The following is an 18,401-nucleotide window of genomic DNA, read 5'->3' on the forward strand; positions in this document are numbered from 1 at the left end:
TTGTCCCTCTCAGGATCCTTGAATCCCTGCCCCATCTCAGCCTTGGCCATGGCCTCGCTCTTGCAGTGAGTGCGGTTAGAGCCAGAGCACCCGGGGGTCATCCCTCCTCCCCTCCTGTCCTGCCTCATTGTCCCCCAGGAGCTGCTTGGCATGATTTCTGAGTGCTATTTACCGCGCTGACCAGGTTGAGAAGCAGAGCTGGCCAAGTTGTAAACCCCACAAGGCTGCCATTAGGGATGAAATGTGGATGCTCTGTTTCTGGGGCTTGCAGGAAGCCTGCCTTGGAGGCAGGATGGGGAAGCATCCCCTTAGCCAGTGTGATCAGAGCCCCCCTTGGTGGGCTTTGAGATCCACAGCCTGTGGGAAGCAGGGTTGCAGGAGTGTGAGCATCACTCCCATCCCTGTGCGCTGCCCTTCAGCACACACTTCACCTTCTGCTTTCTCTGCCTGCAGGTGGCTGGAGATGCTCATAGTCTATCCAAGGACAAACAAGCAGAATCAGAAGAAGAAGAGGAAGGTAGAGCCTCCAACTCCCCAGGTAACCCCAGAAGGGGACACATCAGTCCTTGCCTCCCTCTCAGGACCATGGCATTACTCTGCTGCTGGGGAAGATGCCCCCAAACCCACTGGTCCAGTGGGCTGATGCTGCCTGTGCAGATGAGAGCCAGGGTGGTGTGGTTTCATTCCTGCTCATCACTTCCCAGGCTCACACGCTGCTGCTTTCTGCCTGCTGCGGGGCCACGTTTTGCCCCCTTGGGTGCTGTTTAGTGGCACCAGCCCCACACACGCTGTCCTGGGTGTCCCACACAGATCCGTGTGGTCCCCATGGGGGACCAAGGAGAGATGCTGCCCCTTCCCGGGCCATTATGGCAGAAACAGGCTGGAATTCCATCAGGCTCCGGTTACCCCCTTTGAGATGACCCCGGAGATAATGGGAATGAAAGGAAAATACTAAAGGCCAGGGCCAGGCTGGGAGCTCCGGGGGCCGGAGCCGGGCTCTCCAGGGACTCAGCAGTGGCTTCGTGCTCAATTTGACTATAAATGGTAAAGAGTGGGGCCTGGCCGTGACTCACTCGTTCCTGCCGGGCTCTCACGTGGCCGGAACGGGGGAGAATCCCACAGATGGGGAACGTGACCCCAAGGCCACCCTGGTCCCTCGCCGGGGCTGAGAACAGCAGCGTCCCTGAGGCCGTCTGACCTCCGGGTGTGTGTCCCACTGCTGCAGGGGACCAGCTCTGAGGGCCCCTGTGGCCGAGCCATGGGGCTGGAAACAGCATCCCTTAGCCCCCCCCCCGGTCTTAAGGTGCCCTTTGGTGAAGACCTCAGGGTGGCCCTGGTGCAAAATGGGCTATGGTGGGTTTGATACGGTGTTTGTTTGAGTCAAGTTTCCATCACTCTGGTGGGTAAAGAGGTTTTGGGCAATGGGAAAAGAAAATAGGGGGGAGGTGATGTTAATGTTGCGCATCAAGCTGGAATTCTCCTCCTGGGATCGTCACAGCCCCTCGAGCACTGGCTCTGGTGATGCTCCAGAGAAGATGCCTGCTCTCTCTGTGGTTAAAAGCTAATGTGTTGTGAGTTGCCCATCCCCAAGCCCCATAGAGGGGGCTGGCGTGTTCAGGGTACCCCATCAAGGTGATGGAGCAGGGCGGGGATGCTCACCCCATCCCTGGCACAACACTAAACCCAGGCTGGGTTCAGGAGGGGGACGGGGTGGAAAGGAGAAGAGGAGCAGAGCCAGAAAAACATCATTCTGGGTTACGTTTCATCACCATGGAAACTTCTTGGAAACTGTACAGGATCCGAGCTCCTGAGCACCAAATAAGGGAAGCGGCTGTGGGAAGGATGCTGGCTCCCTGTGGGCAGACGCGCTTCCCAGGTGCTTGGGGATGGGGTGAGCATGGAGCTTGGTGGCACTTATCACCTCCTTGGCTTGGGGTGATCCACTCCAAGCCCCATTCCACTTGTTACCTTCCTTCTGCTCTCTCCATCCCATCGGCACTGGGAAAAGACTCAAACTCACTTGTAAAACCAACCTGTATGTGGGACCTGTGGCCAGATGGGTGCTGCGTTGTGTTGGGTACTCCATAGCAACCTTCTTCCTTCTGTGTCCTGACCCATGCAGATGCAGGCAGCTGGTCCAGGGAAGGAGAGAGGATGCTGGGGAGAAAAGCAGCACCAAATCCCCCTCTGTGAAATGGCTTCTCCTGGAGCTGGCTGCTGTTCAGCTCCCTCTCTGTGTGTTGGCGGAGAAAGCCTGATTTCTTTCTAAGACAGCAGCAGGCTAATCCAGCAGCAGATCCTGTCTGAGAGCTGCTCAGGGAGGGACAGACACCTTTAGGAGCTGAAAAAAGCATTAAAACAATGGATATTGGTGCTTTTTCTCACTCTTATGTAGTTTTTCCTTGGCTGCAGCCTGGCACTCCTGGGGCATCAGGGCTATTTCCAGCTCCCCCCGTCACTTTGCATCTTCGCCCTGTAACATCAGTGGGGTGGGAGCAATGCAGGTGAAGCTGGGAATATCCCTCCAGCCACAGGACAGGGATTTGTTTGGTGCAATCCTGCAGGCGTTTTCACCTTTGCTCTGCAAGCAAAGTTGCAGTTTTAGGGCAAAAAGGGCAGGTTTCTCTTGCAGCTTTTGCTTTCCTCCAGTGCAGGCAGCAGGAGAGACTGGGCTGCCTTTGCCTGCAGGATTTGGGGCTGAAATGTGGGATTTGAGGTGTTGCTCTCTGCTTGCACAGGGGTGTGGCAGGCTCAGGTAAGCAGAGCGTGCCCAGGCACACTTCATGCAACTGGAGGCCTGTTTTAGGCCTGTTTGGCTGATTTTGGTTACTGCTCCTCTTTGGAGCTCTTTATACACAGAGTTAATTTGCTTGCTTATAGACCTCATCTCTGTCTAATTCCATACATAGCTACAAATGATTATATGGGGGTGTGTGGAAGGGATGTATAAGAACACATATTCTGAGCTGGTGATGAGCTCTGGGCTTTTGGAGCAGTGAATGAGAGTGTGGTTGAGGGCAAAAGGGACCTTAGAGCCTGTTCTCAAGGAGGGTTCCCTGGAGCAGGATGCCCATGAACCGTTTACCTCCAACACTGCATTCCTTCAGAGTGACATTTCCAAGGGGATTTTGCTTACATTGAGGTCACTTGCTGCTTGTTGGGGCTGTGAACGAAGCCAGGACCCATTCCCTGGGAGATCCCCGAATGCTGATGTGGAGAGGATGCTCCTTGCAAGCCCTGTCCCCAGCCCTTGTTTGCTGGCTCACGTACTCCTGGATTCCCCCTGCTCTGTGGGAAGGGAACAAGCAGCTGGGAAGCTTCCCACAATCCGGAGTCTTTGAAGGGGGGGGTTAATTGCCATTGATTTATTGGTGGCTTTAAGGAAAATAATCTGCTAATGCAGGAGCTTAATACAACAACAGCAAAACATCTGCTAAAGAGCAAAGCCAACCCCAGTGGTGAAAGATGCTGCCTCTTCTGGGGCATGCACCCAACCTGGGCTGCCCAGGCAGTGGCCACCAAAGGGCCATCATCATCTGATGGACTCCAGAGCCCCTTGGGAAGCAGTTAAGATGATGGGTATTGTTTTAAAGCATAAAGCTCCCTGTGATGTTGTATTTGCTTTGTCAGACAAGCAGCCTGTTAATGAAGGAGGAGAACAGCACTGGTTGGGTTTTACTCTTTATCAGTGGCCTGTAGCAAACCAGCTGTGACAGACAAACAACACAGCTGCTGGAGGCAGGGGATTCATTTTCTCCTCCATCCTGTATCCTTTAGCTTGACTCCTTTTGGGGTTTTTGGTGATGTTAGTTATAACACTGAGCAAATCCAGTCCTGGCAAATGGGTCCCAGGAGGCAAACCTTGTGTTGGTCTGTGTTTGTGTAAGGCTGGGAAACAGCTTGCAGGAGGCCCAGGGATGTGCAGTGGGTAATGGGGAATTGCTGTGTTCACTTGCATCAATGGCAGAGGGTGCAGTGTCACCCCAACCTGGGGCTTGGCAGAGGTGAGGGGAGCATTTCCAGGTTCCCCATGAGTCAGGACCTGACAGACCGGTTTCTCTGTGTGTCTGTGGTGCTGCACATGAATATGGGTGCAGAGCCCCATGCTTGCACCAGGCAGCTTTTGGGAAGAGCTGGAGTGTAAGTGGAATGGTGAAGGACCTTGGATGCTGTGTGAGCATGAGATGAGCTTTTCCCAAGGAGTTACATGTTGGTAGCCAGAGCATCCTGTGTGCCATGCTGCGAGGAGCAGTTCCTATCCCAACCAAAGCCAGGTGCTGCTGCAGCAGTGGCTGAAGCAGTTGTTGGCTTGGCTTTGCTCTGGACCTGTTTCCATCTGGATGCATGGGGAGGTTTGGATGATTTTGGGAGCCCTCCCTGTCTCATTGTCTCAAAGTGATGGTCTGTCCTGACCTGTCCGCCACTGGGCAGGGTTTCAATCTGCAAGCTTTTCCCTTTGGGAATGTGGTGGTGGCACAGGGCTGAGCATCATGGGCAGCACCCAAGCCATGTGGGACCTATACCTCTAGGGGCAGCCCCTCTAACCCTGCTATGTCCCTTGTTCTCCTTAGGAGCCCGGTCCTGCTAAGATGGCCGTGACCAGCAGCAACATCCCCAGTGCTGAGAAGGTCCCTGCCACCAAGTCCACGCTTTGGCAGGAAGAAATGAGGGGCAAAGACCAAGCAGATGGAGGCAGCAGCATCAGCCAAGCACAGAGCACAGTGCAAGGCCAGGCTGGGGCTGCCAGCTCCCTGAAGGATTCCGTGCTGGACAGCAAGGAAGGTGAGGGATGGGGATGGTGTGATGCTGCTGTGACCTGGTTTGAGCAGCTGAGCTGGCTGAAAACCACCATAGAAGGAAAAGTTTTCCGTGGGTTTGGTTCCTGGAGCATCCCAGGAAAGAGAAGGAGGCAGACCTCATCCCTGCTATATAGGGACTGGATCAAGGCATTACAAGGTGGAGTTTAAGAAGGAAAAAATGGGCATCACATGCTGGAAAGCACAGTGTGGAGCCCAGTCCTGCCCCAGCAGGGAGATGGGGCTGCCTGCCCTCAAAGGTGATGGTACCCTCAGGCTGGGGACAAAATGAAGGGGGAAAATGCCTTTTCTAGCCCCTCCACATCCCAGCCTGGGCCTGGCTGCTGGAGCTGCCAAACTCTTATGTGTGTTTCCTCCTCCAGGGCCCTGTTTACATCTGGTCTCCCAAATGAGTCCCTGGAAGGCACCGAGGCCTTGACATTGTTCTCCCTGGAACAATAGGGGCTGGGAACTCTTTCTGCAGGGACTGGGGACAGGTCCCATGGGCTGGGAATGTTTCCTTTATCTGCCTGCTTGGATGGGAGATGCTTCCCACCTGCTCCCGGCTGCCAGGATTGGGGTGTCCATTGCCTTGTGCCCGTGGAGCTATGGTTGATGCCAGGCTGGGAAGGACAAGGATGGATATGAGTGCAGAGGTGTGATTACAGCCATCTGTTTCTTGGTTTGGAGGTTTAGGTCGTGTAGTGATAGGACAATGGGGAATGGTTTTAAACTGAAAGAAGGTAGGTTTAGATTAGATATTGGGAAGAAACTCTTTACTATGAGGGTGGTGAGACACTGGAACAGCTTGCCCAAAGAAGTTGGACCCCATTCCTGGCAGTGTTCAAGGCCAGGTTGGATGGGGCTTGGAGCAACCTGCTCTAGTGGAAGGCATCCCTGCCCATGGAATGGGGTTGGAGCTGGATGAGCTTTAAGGTCCCTTCCAACCCGAATCATCCGTGATTCATCTGCGTGAGCCCAACCCAACAGTTGGACCTGCATCCCCAGTTCCCTGCAGACCATCCCACCACCACCATGGGCATGAAGAGCGGTGAGGGTGGAAAAGCCAAGAGTACAAGAGGTGGCACAATGTGGGGCCGGGGCTCTCGTTTCCTGTCCCTGTCCTGGATGGAACGAGGGTGATTTTAAAAGCAGAATCCAGCTTGGAGCCAAGCTCGATGCCTTTTGTGTCCTTTAGATGAGAGCTGCATGAACGGAGACCGGATAGACTGCGGGCGGAAAACGCGTGTCGAGAGCGGATACTTCTCCTTGGAGAAGACCAAGCAAGACTCGAAGCTGGAAGAGCAGCAGCTGCCGCCCCCACCGAGCCCCCCCAGCCCCAGCACCCCGAACAACAGGTACAGTTATCCCAAATCGCCCTCACAGGAGCATGCCCAGCCCTTTCCTTCCCCAGGTACCCGAGCAGGCGACCGAATGAGTCACAGCTTCTCTCTGAACTCCTTGGATTCGAAGAGCACTTGCCCCACGCACAAGGACTCCGGCAGCAGAGATGTAGGAAGGGGAGCTGAAAAATCGGGGCGTCCCCTTTCTTTTAAAGCCAGCCGGCAGTACACCACCCTGGCCGACGTTCCCAAGGCCATTAGGATCAGTAATCGGGAGGCCTTCCAGGTGGAGAGGAAGAGGCTAGAGCGGAGAACCCGGGCCCGTAGCCCCGGGAGAGAAGAAGTGGCCCGGCTCTTTGGCAATGAGAGAAGGTAAGGGATGAGTGGCTCATCTCCTCTTTGCATGCTTGCAACAGCAGCGAGGCTGCATCCCTGCTGCAGCTCCGGATGGAATCCCTTTGTATTCAGTGCTTCTGGGTTTGAGGATGCTCATCCACGCCGACTAGGCGGTGGGATGGCCTTAGTAGTGCCAACAGGCGGGTATCACCCTGCCTAGCTGCTCTAGGGGTGCTTGGCTGAGGTGGGTGATGCTCAGTGGCTGTATTTGCAAGCAAGCCCACCTTTCCTTGTCCCCTCCCCAGCACGGCACACGCTGGCAGCTGGCACCATTAACTAGGTTAGCTCTCTAAATGGTGTTAGTGCCAGGTGCCTTATGCAACTGCCTAATGAGCTGAGAGAGGTTGCAGAATGTCAGGGCATTAATCTGGGAGAGGAGAGGCGGGTGCAGTGCCAAAGCAGGGCTGCAGAACAGCTTAGTGTGGAGGAGGACAGGGAAGGAGAGCATCCACACGCACGCCTGCTCCACGCTCCGGCATGTTCCATGCTCTCCGGGCGAGGGACAGGCTCGTCTTGCCCTGGGAGAGACGGATTTGTGCAGGGAGGGCAGCAGAGCAAACCAGGAGACAGGCCCCGGGCGAGAGGGCCGCCTGCCAGTCTGATTCCTTTGCCCTGGTTTTCCTCCGGGCATGTTCTCTCTCGCTCTTCTCCTCTGTTTCTTCCCAGCCCCTAAAGGATTGTTTTCCAGCCTGGCTTCTGAGAGCTGGAAGTGGGTCTGGGAAGTATGGCACAACTTTGTGCTGATCGGCAGGAGGATCCCAAGCCCAGCCCAGCCCTGGCAGTGTGCACAGCGAGCGCTGGATTGGGAATCAAGGAGCCAAACACAGGTTTGGCTTTCTCTGCCTCGGGAATTAGGCTTTCCCCAGGATGGAGAAGGATGCCACATGGGTCCCTTGGCCACTTTGGCTAGGGGCAGGGCTGAGAGAAGGCTGGTGACTGCTGGTTTGCTGGCTGTGCAGTGTGTTGGTTCAGGTGTGGGTCTGAGAGCATGGGTTTGCTTGCACAGGACGCCCTGGCCAGTGCCTGTCCCAGGGTGAGAGGACAGCGTGTTCCTTCAGTCCTTGCTCCAGCCCTGGGGTATGCTGCAGCACTGGGATGTACCAGCCAAAGGCAGGGAGGAGTGGATTTACAGGCAGATAATGGGCCTAGGAAAGGATGCTGCTGACATAGGCTGTCGGTTTGTAATGTCAGCCCCATTCAATGCCTCCTGGCAGGTGCCTTTTCCCAAGGAAAGTCTGTTTTCCCAGCCCTGCTGGGCTCCTGGAGCTGTTAACAGCTTTATCAGTAGGGCCTTTTATCAGAGCAGGGTGGGTGTAGGGAGAGGAGCAGGCCCTGCAGGTCTTGCTGCCCATGGGGCTGAGCCTTGTACCCATGGAGCTATGGGCTGACCAGTGTTTGGGAGGGGAATGATGGCAGAGAGCAGGTCCAGCATCACGCTAGAGCATGACCATTCAGCAGCACCCTGCTCAGCTTGGCTTGGCTGCTTCTTGAATTTGAGTTGACTTAGTCCACATATCCCTCTCACTTTATTCCTCCAAGCTCAGGCTGTGCTCTTTGAGGTTGAGCAAATGCAATAACTCACTTCCATGCTGTTGGGGTCAGCTTTTCCCTTGGAGCTTAACACCATTTCTCATCATCCTTCTCAGTAACCCACTAACACATCCAGGAGCACTTGCCTGAAGTCACTTGCCCTTATGCCAACCCCATAGGCGCCAGCCAGGCATGGTTCAGATCTGCCTTTCATCCCTCAGTGCAGCCAAATGAGCTTGCTTTGATTTTGGTGGTGTTTTTGGTTCTTCCTCCCCTTTTTCCTCTGTTTACCCACCATAAATCAGTGCAAGTGTCAGAGCTACAGATGGGAAAGGATTATTTTAGGTACCCTGTGGCACACCTGCAGGCTTAGCTCCAGATAAAGCCGTTTCCAAGGCTTCTTGTCCCATTCCCTTACAGTAAGAGATAGGACGTGACTTAAATCCAGGATTGGGATGGAAGTTTTCCATGTTGACCATTTATACCTGAGGCTGCCTCCACGCCCCGTCTGAGCTCACAGCCACTCAGAGCCAGGAATCTGGAAGCAGGAGCTCATCATCTCCAGGGTTTTGGCACAGCGGCAGAGTGCGAGTTCCCTCTGCTGGCACATGGCAGGACGGGGCTGCCGTGCCTCCACATTCCCGTCTCAGACCCATCCCTAGAGAGAAAGAGCAGGGGCAGCTCTTGGGAAACCTCGTGGATGAATCTTGAAGCCTGTTTGGCACAGAGAGCTTCAGGGATGTCCCCAGCCATTGGTCCCTGTATCCCAGTGGGACTTTGCAGCCACAGGGATAAATCCTGGCCCATCTCGGGAGGGTGGGAAGGAGATCACCATCGGGTGGGGAGTCCTTGGGGTGCAAAGACACCTGGAGCCCTTTCCTCATGCAGCTTCCTGGGAAGCACTGGGATTTCTTGGTTGGCAAACTTGGCTTTTCTTGCACACTTTCAGGGATGCAGCCTCTAAACCTGTGGGTTTTCCTGGTTGACCCCGTGTTCTGCTCATGCTGGCGAGAGTCCACTGTGGCATCTGCTGGATCTGCTGTAGGAGCATGGTCAGGGGGCTGAGGGTCTCTTTCTACCCTTGATAAAGAGCTGCCTGAAATCGCTTCAAAGACTTCTCTCTCTCATATCCCTTCTCTGGAGCTTCTGGATGTGGCAGGCTCTGCTCTGAATGCTGCTTTTACCCATAGAGGAGGGCCTGCTTTCCCAAGTATATACCTATTTTTTCCTTGTAAAGCTATCTTCTTCATTTTTGGGGACCTTTGGGGAAAATTCCTCTTCCTTTCCCTGGCACTCGCTGTCTTTCTTGCTGCTCAATAATGAATGAATCCAATCAAAACAAGCCCTTTTCTTCCAATCAAAGAAAATCACTTGAACGATAGCACGTGCTGGTCTTCCTAGCTTTCCTTCCCACCACACAACCCCCCTCCACCTCACAGCCCAGATCTGCAGCTCAGGTTTAATGGCCTGGGAAAGATTTAACAGCCTGCATGGCCGAGGAACCACTTGGGATGAGCTTTGTAGTTGAGAAAGCACTGAATGGCACCGCAGCTTTTTAAACGCTTCTTGGTACCTGCCCGCAGCCTTGGTTTGGCAACATAGAGCTGCTGTTGGGAGGGAGCAGCTCTCCCCTTGTGATGGGGAGGAGAGAACAGCCCTTCCCCTCCCCATTCCTTCAGGATCTCTAGCAGTAACCTCTCTGAAATGAGCTGATGGGAAATAAAGATGATTCCTTCCTGTAATCCGGATGATATTAACCCTTGGGCCTGTGATTTGGTTGCAGTGATTGATTTTTTTTTTTCCTCCTCCCTTTTTTAATGACGAATTACTGGAATGATTTTCATTTTGTTTTATATGTAGATGCAGAGATATAATTTCCTCTTCTGTTCATTCATTTTCCAGCCTTATTTTCTTCCAGGTCTTGTTGCTCTCCACCTTCTCCTGCTGTGTTGCTGTGTGACGTGTCCACCTTTACTTCGCCTGCTTCGCTACCATCTCATCTCAATCTCAAGCCGTAGAACAACCTGGTGGTGCAGCCCCTTTCATGAGAAATCAACCTGCTTTTGATTTTGTTTTATGGTTTTATTTGGTTGTTTTGGTTTGGTTTTATTTTCCTCCTGATTTTGGTTTTCTTCAGGCCTTCACCTAAATAGGGCACAGACAATGTTAATTCATGGAGCTCTTACTCCCTCCTAAACTGAAACTCAGAGAAGGCTGGGCCAGTGTGAGAAAGGTTCAAATACTGTGTTCCCAAAGCAGTTCCCCATTTGGTGGTGAATGGAGGATGTGGATTTATGCTTCACAGACTGGCTTATGTGAATGGGCATCTCATGAGCAGAACATCCCCGGGGGATTGGGAGCTCTGTGCAAGCCTGGGATCTGCCTGCTTGCAGTCTGCAAACTGGGAGGCAGCAGGAGCTGAAAAGATGTCCCATATAAGCCTTATAGAGATGTTTGGATTTACAAAGCAAAGTCTCCCATAACCAATTTTGTCCTTTCCTCTTTGCCTGTGGGCTTCAGCACCCAGTCCTGGCAGCCTGGCTCTGAGAGCAGTGGGGGGCCCCAGCTCCCTGAGGGATGTGATGTGCTCAGACTGTTGGTTTCATTGATGGAATTTGGTGCAAATGTTGGTTAAAAACTGAATGTTTCTTGGGTTTTGAGCCCTGAATCTGCTGTTCTTTCTCTGGGAAGTGTGAAGAATGTTATTTTTGACAACCTGTTTCCCCTCACGTGGTTGCCGTTGTGGTTTTCATGCACATTAGAGGTTTACACAGAGCAATCAGCCCTGATTCGAGATGCGGCATGAGTGGGTCCAGGTTTTGCATCCAGAACCCACCTGGACTGAGTTTTTGGGGAGGTTCAAAACTGAGCTTTAAACCCCACAGCTTGGAGCTCAGCTGGCATGTGTGGTGGTGGTGGGTTAATGCTTCATGTTCCCATGTTGTGATCAAAGACCTGAGGTTGATAGAGAGACATGGGCATGCCGACTTAAGACACCCTTTGAAAACTGCAGTATTCCCTGTGGGTCAGCAAGCAGCTTTTCATGCTGAAATGGTGCTTTAATTCCACCTGCAAGGCTCTTTCCTAGGAGCATCCCATTTGGGTTTGGTCTGGGGTTGACTCCTGCTCTATCCACGTTTCTTCATAGTTCTCCTCCATCCTCAGAGACATAAGTGCCACAGTGCAGTGGGTCACCAAGGCGGTATCTGAGATCCCAAGCTGCGCTCCCTGCTGTCCATACTGGATTTACAGACCAGTTTGAGAGGAGGGTTGAGCCCCATGGTTTTACAGGGGATGCCCTGGTGTGCCTGCTCAGGGTGCTCCTCATCTCATGCCTCTTCAGCTGGTCCAACCTGCAAGGCACACCCGTTATATGGAGGCACCTATGAACACCCTTCTCTCAGTGCAGCCCTTTGGGTGTTGCCTGTGTGGGGCTGTTTTTACAGGCTATCTTACTGCAGGGAACACACAGGGTGACCCATAGCCACCCATTGCCTCTGCACCCCAGCTGGGTCTGATGTGTCTCTGCTCTGTGGCCTATGGGGGGGATGTTGATAGCTGCAGGACTGGAGAGCAAAGACAAAGCTTGAGCCAAAGCTCAATCCCAGCCTCTCAGAGGGCTGTAAAATATACACGTATAAAGCTATTGCTGGTTTTGCAAGGGGTTTCTAGGGATTTAAGAGGCTACGAGGGATGTTTTGTCCCCATTTTCAATGATGCATTGTCAGATTGGGGTGGTTTCCCCTGGATTTGTGCACGCTGGGGCATGCAGAGAAACGGGGACCAAAAGCACGGTGCCCATGGGTCAAGCAGTTGTGGGGTTGTACAACTGAGCTCAGTTATGGGATTTAAATGGGCTCTGGTTTCTCTTTTCCTGTCTGTTTTCCAGGAGATCCCAGGTAATTGAGAAGTTTGAGGCATTAGATATTGAGAACGCAGAGCACATGGAAACGAACGTGTCGGGTGCTGCCCTGTCCAGCGAGACGCGGCAAGGCAGGAGTGAGAAGAGGGTTTTCCCACGGAAACGGGTAAGCTGCTCATCCCAGTTCTTGTGGGGTCTGGGAGATGGGATCTGGCAGGTTTAGCTATAGGTTTAGCTATAGAGGGTTTGTCCCTGGGTGGAGCAGGGGATCTGGATCACAGGCAGGCTCACACAGGAGCTGGACCACTCTATGTGCTCAGGTTTGCTGCTCACTGCTCTGCTCCCATGGCCCAGCTGCAGAGTGGAAAATCAGGCTGTCTTTTCTCCTTCATCCAAAATAGAAACAGGGAAACTTCAGATCTGCCATGGCAGGACACAGCAGGATGGGGCGAGGTAACAAAAGAAATGGGGAGTTTTGAGAGTCCCAGATACACTTGGATATATTGGGAACAAATTAACGCCTGAGAGGACAAAAATGTGTCACCAGTGCAATGACACTTGTTCTGAGCCTGAGATGCCCCTTAAATAACAGGGATTTTTATGCCATGAGCCAAGAGAGCAGGACTCTGTCCTAGTTCCTGCACTGATCTGGGCTAACGCTGTTCACACAGGACTTCACTTGTGAAGCTGCAGCTGTGGGCTCCATCCTGGACGTGTCTGCCTCTCCTCTGTCCCCGCACCGTCGGGCAAAGTCACTGGACAGAAGGTCCACGGAGTCCTCTATGACGGTGAGACACCAGGGCCGTGTCCTCTGCCTTGGGGAAGGATGCAAGAGGCCCTTCTCAGGCAGGTCCAGTGAGAACTGGGCTGTCTGCTTCCCTCCTCATAACTAGGACATAGGATATAGGATACATGCAGATTTGGAGCAGGTTTCAGTGAGAGTCATAGGGGCTCAGCTGGAGAGAGCTGCACTTCTTACCTGTTGTCATCTACTGTTTAAAACAGTCTTGCAAGGAGTCCTTTTCCTTCATGTACAGCAGCAGCTTGGAAATCAACCATTTTGGTTGTCATTTTTCCCTGGAATACCCCATGTCCTCAATGCTTTGCTCGATGTGTTAGACACTGATGCTGTAGGTCACCCCTGAGGTGCTGGGGTCACCAGCCAGAGCTCCTCTTTGCCCTGTGCTGTCTCTGGGTCATGACTGATGCGTCTTCAGACAGAGCTAACACATGGCCCAGTTTTCTAATGCCCCTACCTTGATGTTTGTGCAGTTGCAGGTGAGTGTGAGCGGGATGAAGGCTGTGAGGAAGGGCCAGACGTCCCTCCTAAGCTTTCCTCCCTTTGCATATTTCAGATGCTCACCAGACCTGAAGGCAAACAGTACAGAACAAACACAGAATGCTTTCCTCTCATTCACCACCCTTCTGTCGGAACAGAATAAATACACTTGCTAATCTCTCACAAAGATTACAGAGCCACTGTAAATACAAGCTGCATTTTTTGTGGGTGGGTGACTTCCATTCAAGGACTTGCAGAAAAATGCAGTGGCTGAGTCCTCATGTGGACTTACACAGCCATAAGAGTGATTGTAACTTCTTGGTGGTAAGAGAAAGGTGCAAGAAGTGTGCATGAAGTGGCAATGCACAGCATCCAGTGAAGGCAAGGAAGTCAGCGGGAACAAAACCTTTTCCTTGCATTAAATACACCTTTATTGTGCCACTCCTGATGTCAAAGTAGCAACATAGAAACCTACATGCTTGCTTGGCTTGCAACCAGGATTACAAGACTCTCCCCTACCCATTAAGCTCACTGTGTCAGATCAGGTTATCCATCAGGATAAAAGCCAAGGGAGAGTTCATCCCTTGTTAGGCTCTGTGAGTTCAGCAGAGCTGTGGCTTTGCTGCATTGGGTATCTCTTCCATCAAGTGCTTCATCTGAGTATCATTGTGTAGTATCTCACTGCAGCCCGCTCTGAAACATGCATATACTGCTTAGCAGCGTCACTCTTCTCCTTCTGCTTCTACAGCTTGGCTTAAATGTTAGGGAAACTAAGAGGTGCAGTAGGAATGCTGCTGAGGAGAGGTTTATCTGCTTTTCCAGGAGATTCTGTTTATTCCCAGTTGATAAAAAACAAGTGAGAACTAACCCTTGTAATCCTTCTGTTTTCCTTCTCTGCAAAGTGCTTAGTTGGGAGCCAGTTACCTTCGATCCAAATACAGATTCTTCTCCTGATGCTCTCCTGTAATATAAGAAAGGGCTTCAACAGGATCCAGACCTTAAGAGCACGATCCCACCTACACTTTGGCAGAGAAGAAGTGGTGGTGTTGCTTTCAGGGTCAGTTAGGGCTGAGATCAGGATACCCAGCTTTCAGCCTGCTTCAGAGATGGATGTAGTCATGGCCAATGCAATATTATCTGTAGTTTGTCCGTGGCTTATTGCTGCCTCATCAGCAGGTCCTGGCAGGCCTGGGTGGGTTTATTGCCTGCAGCCACATCCCAGTTAGGGTTGCTCCACCTGCTGTCTGCCTGTTCACTCATCCCGTTCCACATGCATTCATGAGGGGCAGCATGGCATTTACTTCCCCCTGTGTTTTTGTGGAATGAGGCTTGATTCCCACCTTCCCACTGCAATGGGAGCACCCAAATATGTCTGCTTCACAGCATCGGTTTGATTGAACAGCCTTCCAGACCCCACTTTTCCATTGATCCCATTGCTGTACCCTGTCTCAGGCCCTACAGCTGCATTTCACACGCTGCTGTCCTTTCCTCCTCCACTCTGCAGCACATGGAGCAGCTGGAAGAGCTCAGCCTCGAGGGAGTGAAAGCATTTCCACCACATCCTTCCCTGCACATGGGCAGGGCTGGGAGTGAGGGCTGGCAGGGGTTATCCCACGCTGCCTTGGTTGCTTTGCTCAGGGCTTCAACATCCCAATGCATCTTCTTTGGAGTAAAGAGCAGGTGTCATTTGGGTGATGCAGTGCTTGGATCCCCTGGATTTCCAGCCTTGTTTTGAACCCTGCAGCCTTGCATCCACAGCACATTGTTTTTCTTTTGTAATATATAATAGAGGGACAGAACTGCCTGCAGTCTTGCTAATTCCTTGCTGCTCCTTCCTCTGTAATGCTGGTGTAGCAGTAGGAAATTGCCAAGGGGAGTGCTAGGAAGAGAACAGCCTGAATAAACCATACAGCAAGTCTTTGTTCCTCCTGGGAGCAGACATTTAGCCACCACACAGTATAACGATCCAGTGTGGACTAGGTGACCTTTAAAAAGGTCCCTTCCAATGCAAACTATTCTGTGGTTCTCTGAATTTAACTGTTACTGGCCTCTTTTATTGCTGTTGCTTCTGGGTGCAGATGCTTTTGCCCTCCTCTCTGATCCCCCTTCTGCTTTCTTGCAGCCTGACCTGCTGAACTTCAAGAAGGGCTGGTTGACAAAGCAGTATGAGGACGGGCAGGTGAGTCTGGGGGAAGCTCTGTCCTTCGCATTGGTCCTTTGGTGCCATGTCCTGATTTCATGCAGCCAGCGCTCACTGGGGATGTCCTGGCTGCACACGGGGCTGCTCTTGGCACTGACAAAGCTCCAGTGCCCTTGCAGGGTGGGTGAGTATTGGGCCATGCTCCAGATGGGAGAAACCAGTTGCAGGTGCAGAGCAGTGACAGGGAGTTTGTACAACGCTGGAGCCAGGCAGCAGTGCTTGTGTGCAAGCCCTATGCAAGTGGTGTTTGTCTTGGAGCGGGAATATCTGGTTCTCTGTCCTGGGGACGTTTCAAAGCCCCACAGTGGGATATCATGTCCTGGGTTTCTGAGGAGCTGGGGCAGCTTGGATTGCAGGACCGATTTAGTGTTCCCGTTCTCTATTAGTCATGAGACCGGGAGCAGCCGGCTCCCCTGTGACCCAGCAACCCCTTTGGCGTCAGTAATGAGGCTCAGATAAGGCCTTCAGAGCACTGGGGAAATGGCAAGGCCAAGGAATAAATAAATGCCTCTGAGCTGGCTCTGAGGGGAGCAGCCACTGCTGCCTTCCTCCTGTCCGTTCCCAGAGGGATGCAGGATGTGCTGCTCTATCACAGCCTTAGGGGCGAGCACTGATGCCAGCACGGGTGTGCTGGCTGTTAGCAATCCTCTTCCCTGGATTTCCTTACCTCCCATTCATCCTGTTGAGGGGAAGTGAGGGTATCTGTGCTGGGTGACTGTGACAAGCTGCCTGGGCTCTGCTAGTAGGGAAGGAGCAGGAGTGTAACTGCCTCATCTTGGTTGTTTCCTAGTGGAAGAAGCACTGGTTTGTGCTGACCGACCAGAGCCTGAGATACTACCGGGATTCAGTGGCTGAGGAGGTAAGTGGGTTCTCCATCAGCATTCAACCCACTGCTTTGCACCCAGGTGCTCCCAGACCAACCCCAGGCAGGCTGTCCTCACAGATGCCGAGGTCCTCGAGCATTGCTCTTCAGAGCTTTGTGCTTCCCAAGGACCCTGTGAGCCCAGCACACTTTGGGGTTGTAAAGCATTGTGTCTTATTTCACCTCTTCCATCTCCAGGCAGCTGACCTGGATGGAGAAATCGATTTATCCACGTGCTATGATGTTACTGAGTACCCGGTTCAGCGAAACTACGGCTTCCAGATCCATGTAAGGAAAACACGGGAAGGAGGAAGAGTCTGGCTGTGGGACAGCCAATGGGGCCATTTATGCTGTGTTGCTGCTTGGGGATGCTCATCTGTGGCAAAGGAAACATCTCCCCAGACACATAAGAGAGGCCACCCAGCACCCCCAAAATGCTCCAGGGATTTATGGCCTAATTCCCACTGTGAGCACGCTCAGGGATGGAGGGGCTGGATGCAACCTCCACACAGCCAGGCAGCGATGTCCCACCACTGGGTGCTTGGGGCTGGGTGCAGGGTGGTTTTGGGGTGTGTGGGATGACCCTGATGGGTGCCATCAGCTGCTCTGAGCCCGTCCTCCCTCCCTAGACAAAGGAAGGGGAGTTCACCCTCTCTGCCATGACAACGGGCATTCGTCGCAACTGGATCCAGACCATCATGAAGCACGTTCGCCCCACCACTGCTCCAGATGTAACAAGGTAAAGGGGGGAGTTGAGCAGCTCCTGCAGTTGTCTGGTTTGCTATGCAGGAATAACTCTTCCCTTATCCCTTTTCTCTCCTCTTTCTGAGCCTGTCCATTCCTGGAAGCTGCAGCTCTTTCTCACATCTCTCTCTCTGGGCTTATTTTGGATACGCTTTGTGGGGATGCTGATATGCTGAGTTACTCTTTAAACGCGTGCACGTTTCAAAGAGGGTTGAAAATGTGGCTTTAATTTGTGCGTAGGAATATGCAATACTGTTCCTATATCAAGGCTCCTCTGGATTCCTACCAGGTATTGTGAAACCACTTGGATTCAGTTGTGTGAAAGGGTTCCCCCTTTCCTCTGGCTACTGTTCAGCACGTGCTGCCCATCCCCTTCGCGGGTCACAGCAGCACAAGCCCAAGGTTCAGTTTAGAAGCTGTTTGGCTCGGATGTGTTTTAAAGCCCAGCCAGCAAATCTTCCCTCCTCTTTTGGTCTTCCAGAGCTCATTCCCCTGTAGTAACACTCTCATCTCCTCCTGCCACCAGTGCCAGAGGAAGGGACCCCCTCGCTTCACAGAGTCCCTTCTGTGGGCGCTTGTGGCTGTGGGCAAAGGGTGGTTGGCCTCCTCACAGCTAACTGTGCCAGCCACACTTGTATGGGCCACCTCTTCCAGGCTTCGTGGACACGGACACACCATTAACTCCGTCTCCTGTCCTTACTGTAGCTGAAACAAGCAGGTTTTTGCCAGGTTTGTCCCTGCATTGATGGAATGGCTCTTCTCACCCGGTGCTGTTGCCATGGAGATGCTCCAGCCTCTCCTTCCCCATCCCGCTTGGCACTCGGCCACCGTTTCCCAGCCCTGCCCGAGCTCTGGTGGATCTCACGGGGGTCTCGGGGAAGCCACCTCTCTCCTCATTCCTGTGTGTGTTTGATTTCCATGCAATCCCAGGAAAAACTTCTCTTTGAAACTATCCGTGCTGAAGCCCAGGTTGGAAAACTGTGTTCTCTCCTGTATTAACGTTCTGTGGTTTGTATTATCTCGTGATTCACTGCATGCTCCTTTTCTGCACCTCGGATGGGAAGTCCTGCAGTTTCCATTTAGTTTTCTTTCTTTTATTTTTCACCCCACTTTATTATTTTTTTCCCTTAAATAAAAGCCAGAGAGAAGGGAAGAAGCAACCTGGTCTTGACACTTGATTTCCCCACACTGGTATCTTCCGATGTGACTATAGATGAAGATGAAGACCGAGGAAATTGGAGGGGATCTCTCTTCCTTTTAAGAGCCAGATATAGCCCAGCAGGTTACTGCAGCACAGCAGACCTGTGCTTGCTGCCTTTACATCTGCTTCAAGCCCATGCAAAGTGGTTTGGCTTGGTTTACCCTCCTGAGAGGGTCCAAGCGCAGGTA

General features: G+C 52.6%; 1 protein-coding gene and 1 long non-coding RNA gene across 8 annotated transcripts in view; both read left to right on the forward strand.

Moving 5' to 3' along the window:
- Positions 1–18,401, forward strand: part of MPRIP (myosin phosphatase Rho interacting protein) — a 73,476-nt gene that overhangs the window by 32,244 nt on the left and 22,831 nt on the right. For 3 of the 7 annotated variants that reach the window (XM_061346092.1, XM_061346082.1, XM_061346062.1), the window contains exons 5-14: positions 454–538; positions 4,572–4,782; positions 5,995–6,511; positions 11,955–12,093; positions 12,599–12,715; positions 15,329–15,385; positions 16,197–16,265; positions 16,467–16,556; positions 16,898–17,007; positions 17,943–17,981. In XM_061346092.1, the coding sequence (XP_061202076.1) occupies positions 454–538; positions 4,572–4,782; positions 5,995–6,511; positions 11,955–12,093; positions 12,599–12,715; positions 15,329–15,385; positions 16,197–16,265; positions 16,467–16,556; positions 16,898–17,007; positions 17,943–17,981 (1,434 nt within the window). The remainder of the gene's footprint in view (positions 1–453; positions 539–4,571; positions 4,783–5,994; positions 6,512–11,954; positions 12,094–12,598; positions 12,716–15,328; positions 15,386–16,196; positions 16,266–16,466; positions 16,557–16,897; positions 17,008–17,942; positions 17,982–18,401) is intronic. The other 4 variants (XM_061346117.1, XM_061346108.1, XM_061346098.1 and 1 more) reach the window with 3 other exon arrangements.
- Positions 7,910–10,373, forward strand: LOC133208515 (uncharacterized). Its single transcript, XR_009724400.1, has 2 exons — positions 7,910–9,275; positions 9,984–10,373. It is a non-coding gene; the product is annotated as an uncharacterized LOC133208515 (long non-coding RNA).

Source organism: Neopsephotus bourkii, unplaced genomic scaffold (assembly GCF_033783945.1).
Source record: "Neopsephotus bourkii isolate Nb327-2 ecotype Australia unplaced genomic scaffold, CSIRO-AGI_Nbou_v1 NB_39, whole genome shotgun sequence".
Lineage (NCBI taxonomy): Eukaryota > Metazoa > Chordata > Aves > Psittaciformes > Psittacidae > Neopsephotus > Neopsephotus bourkii.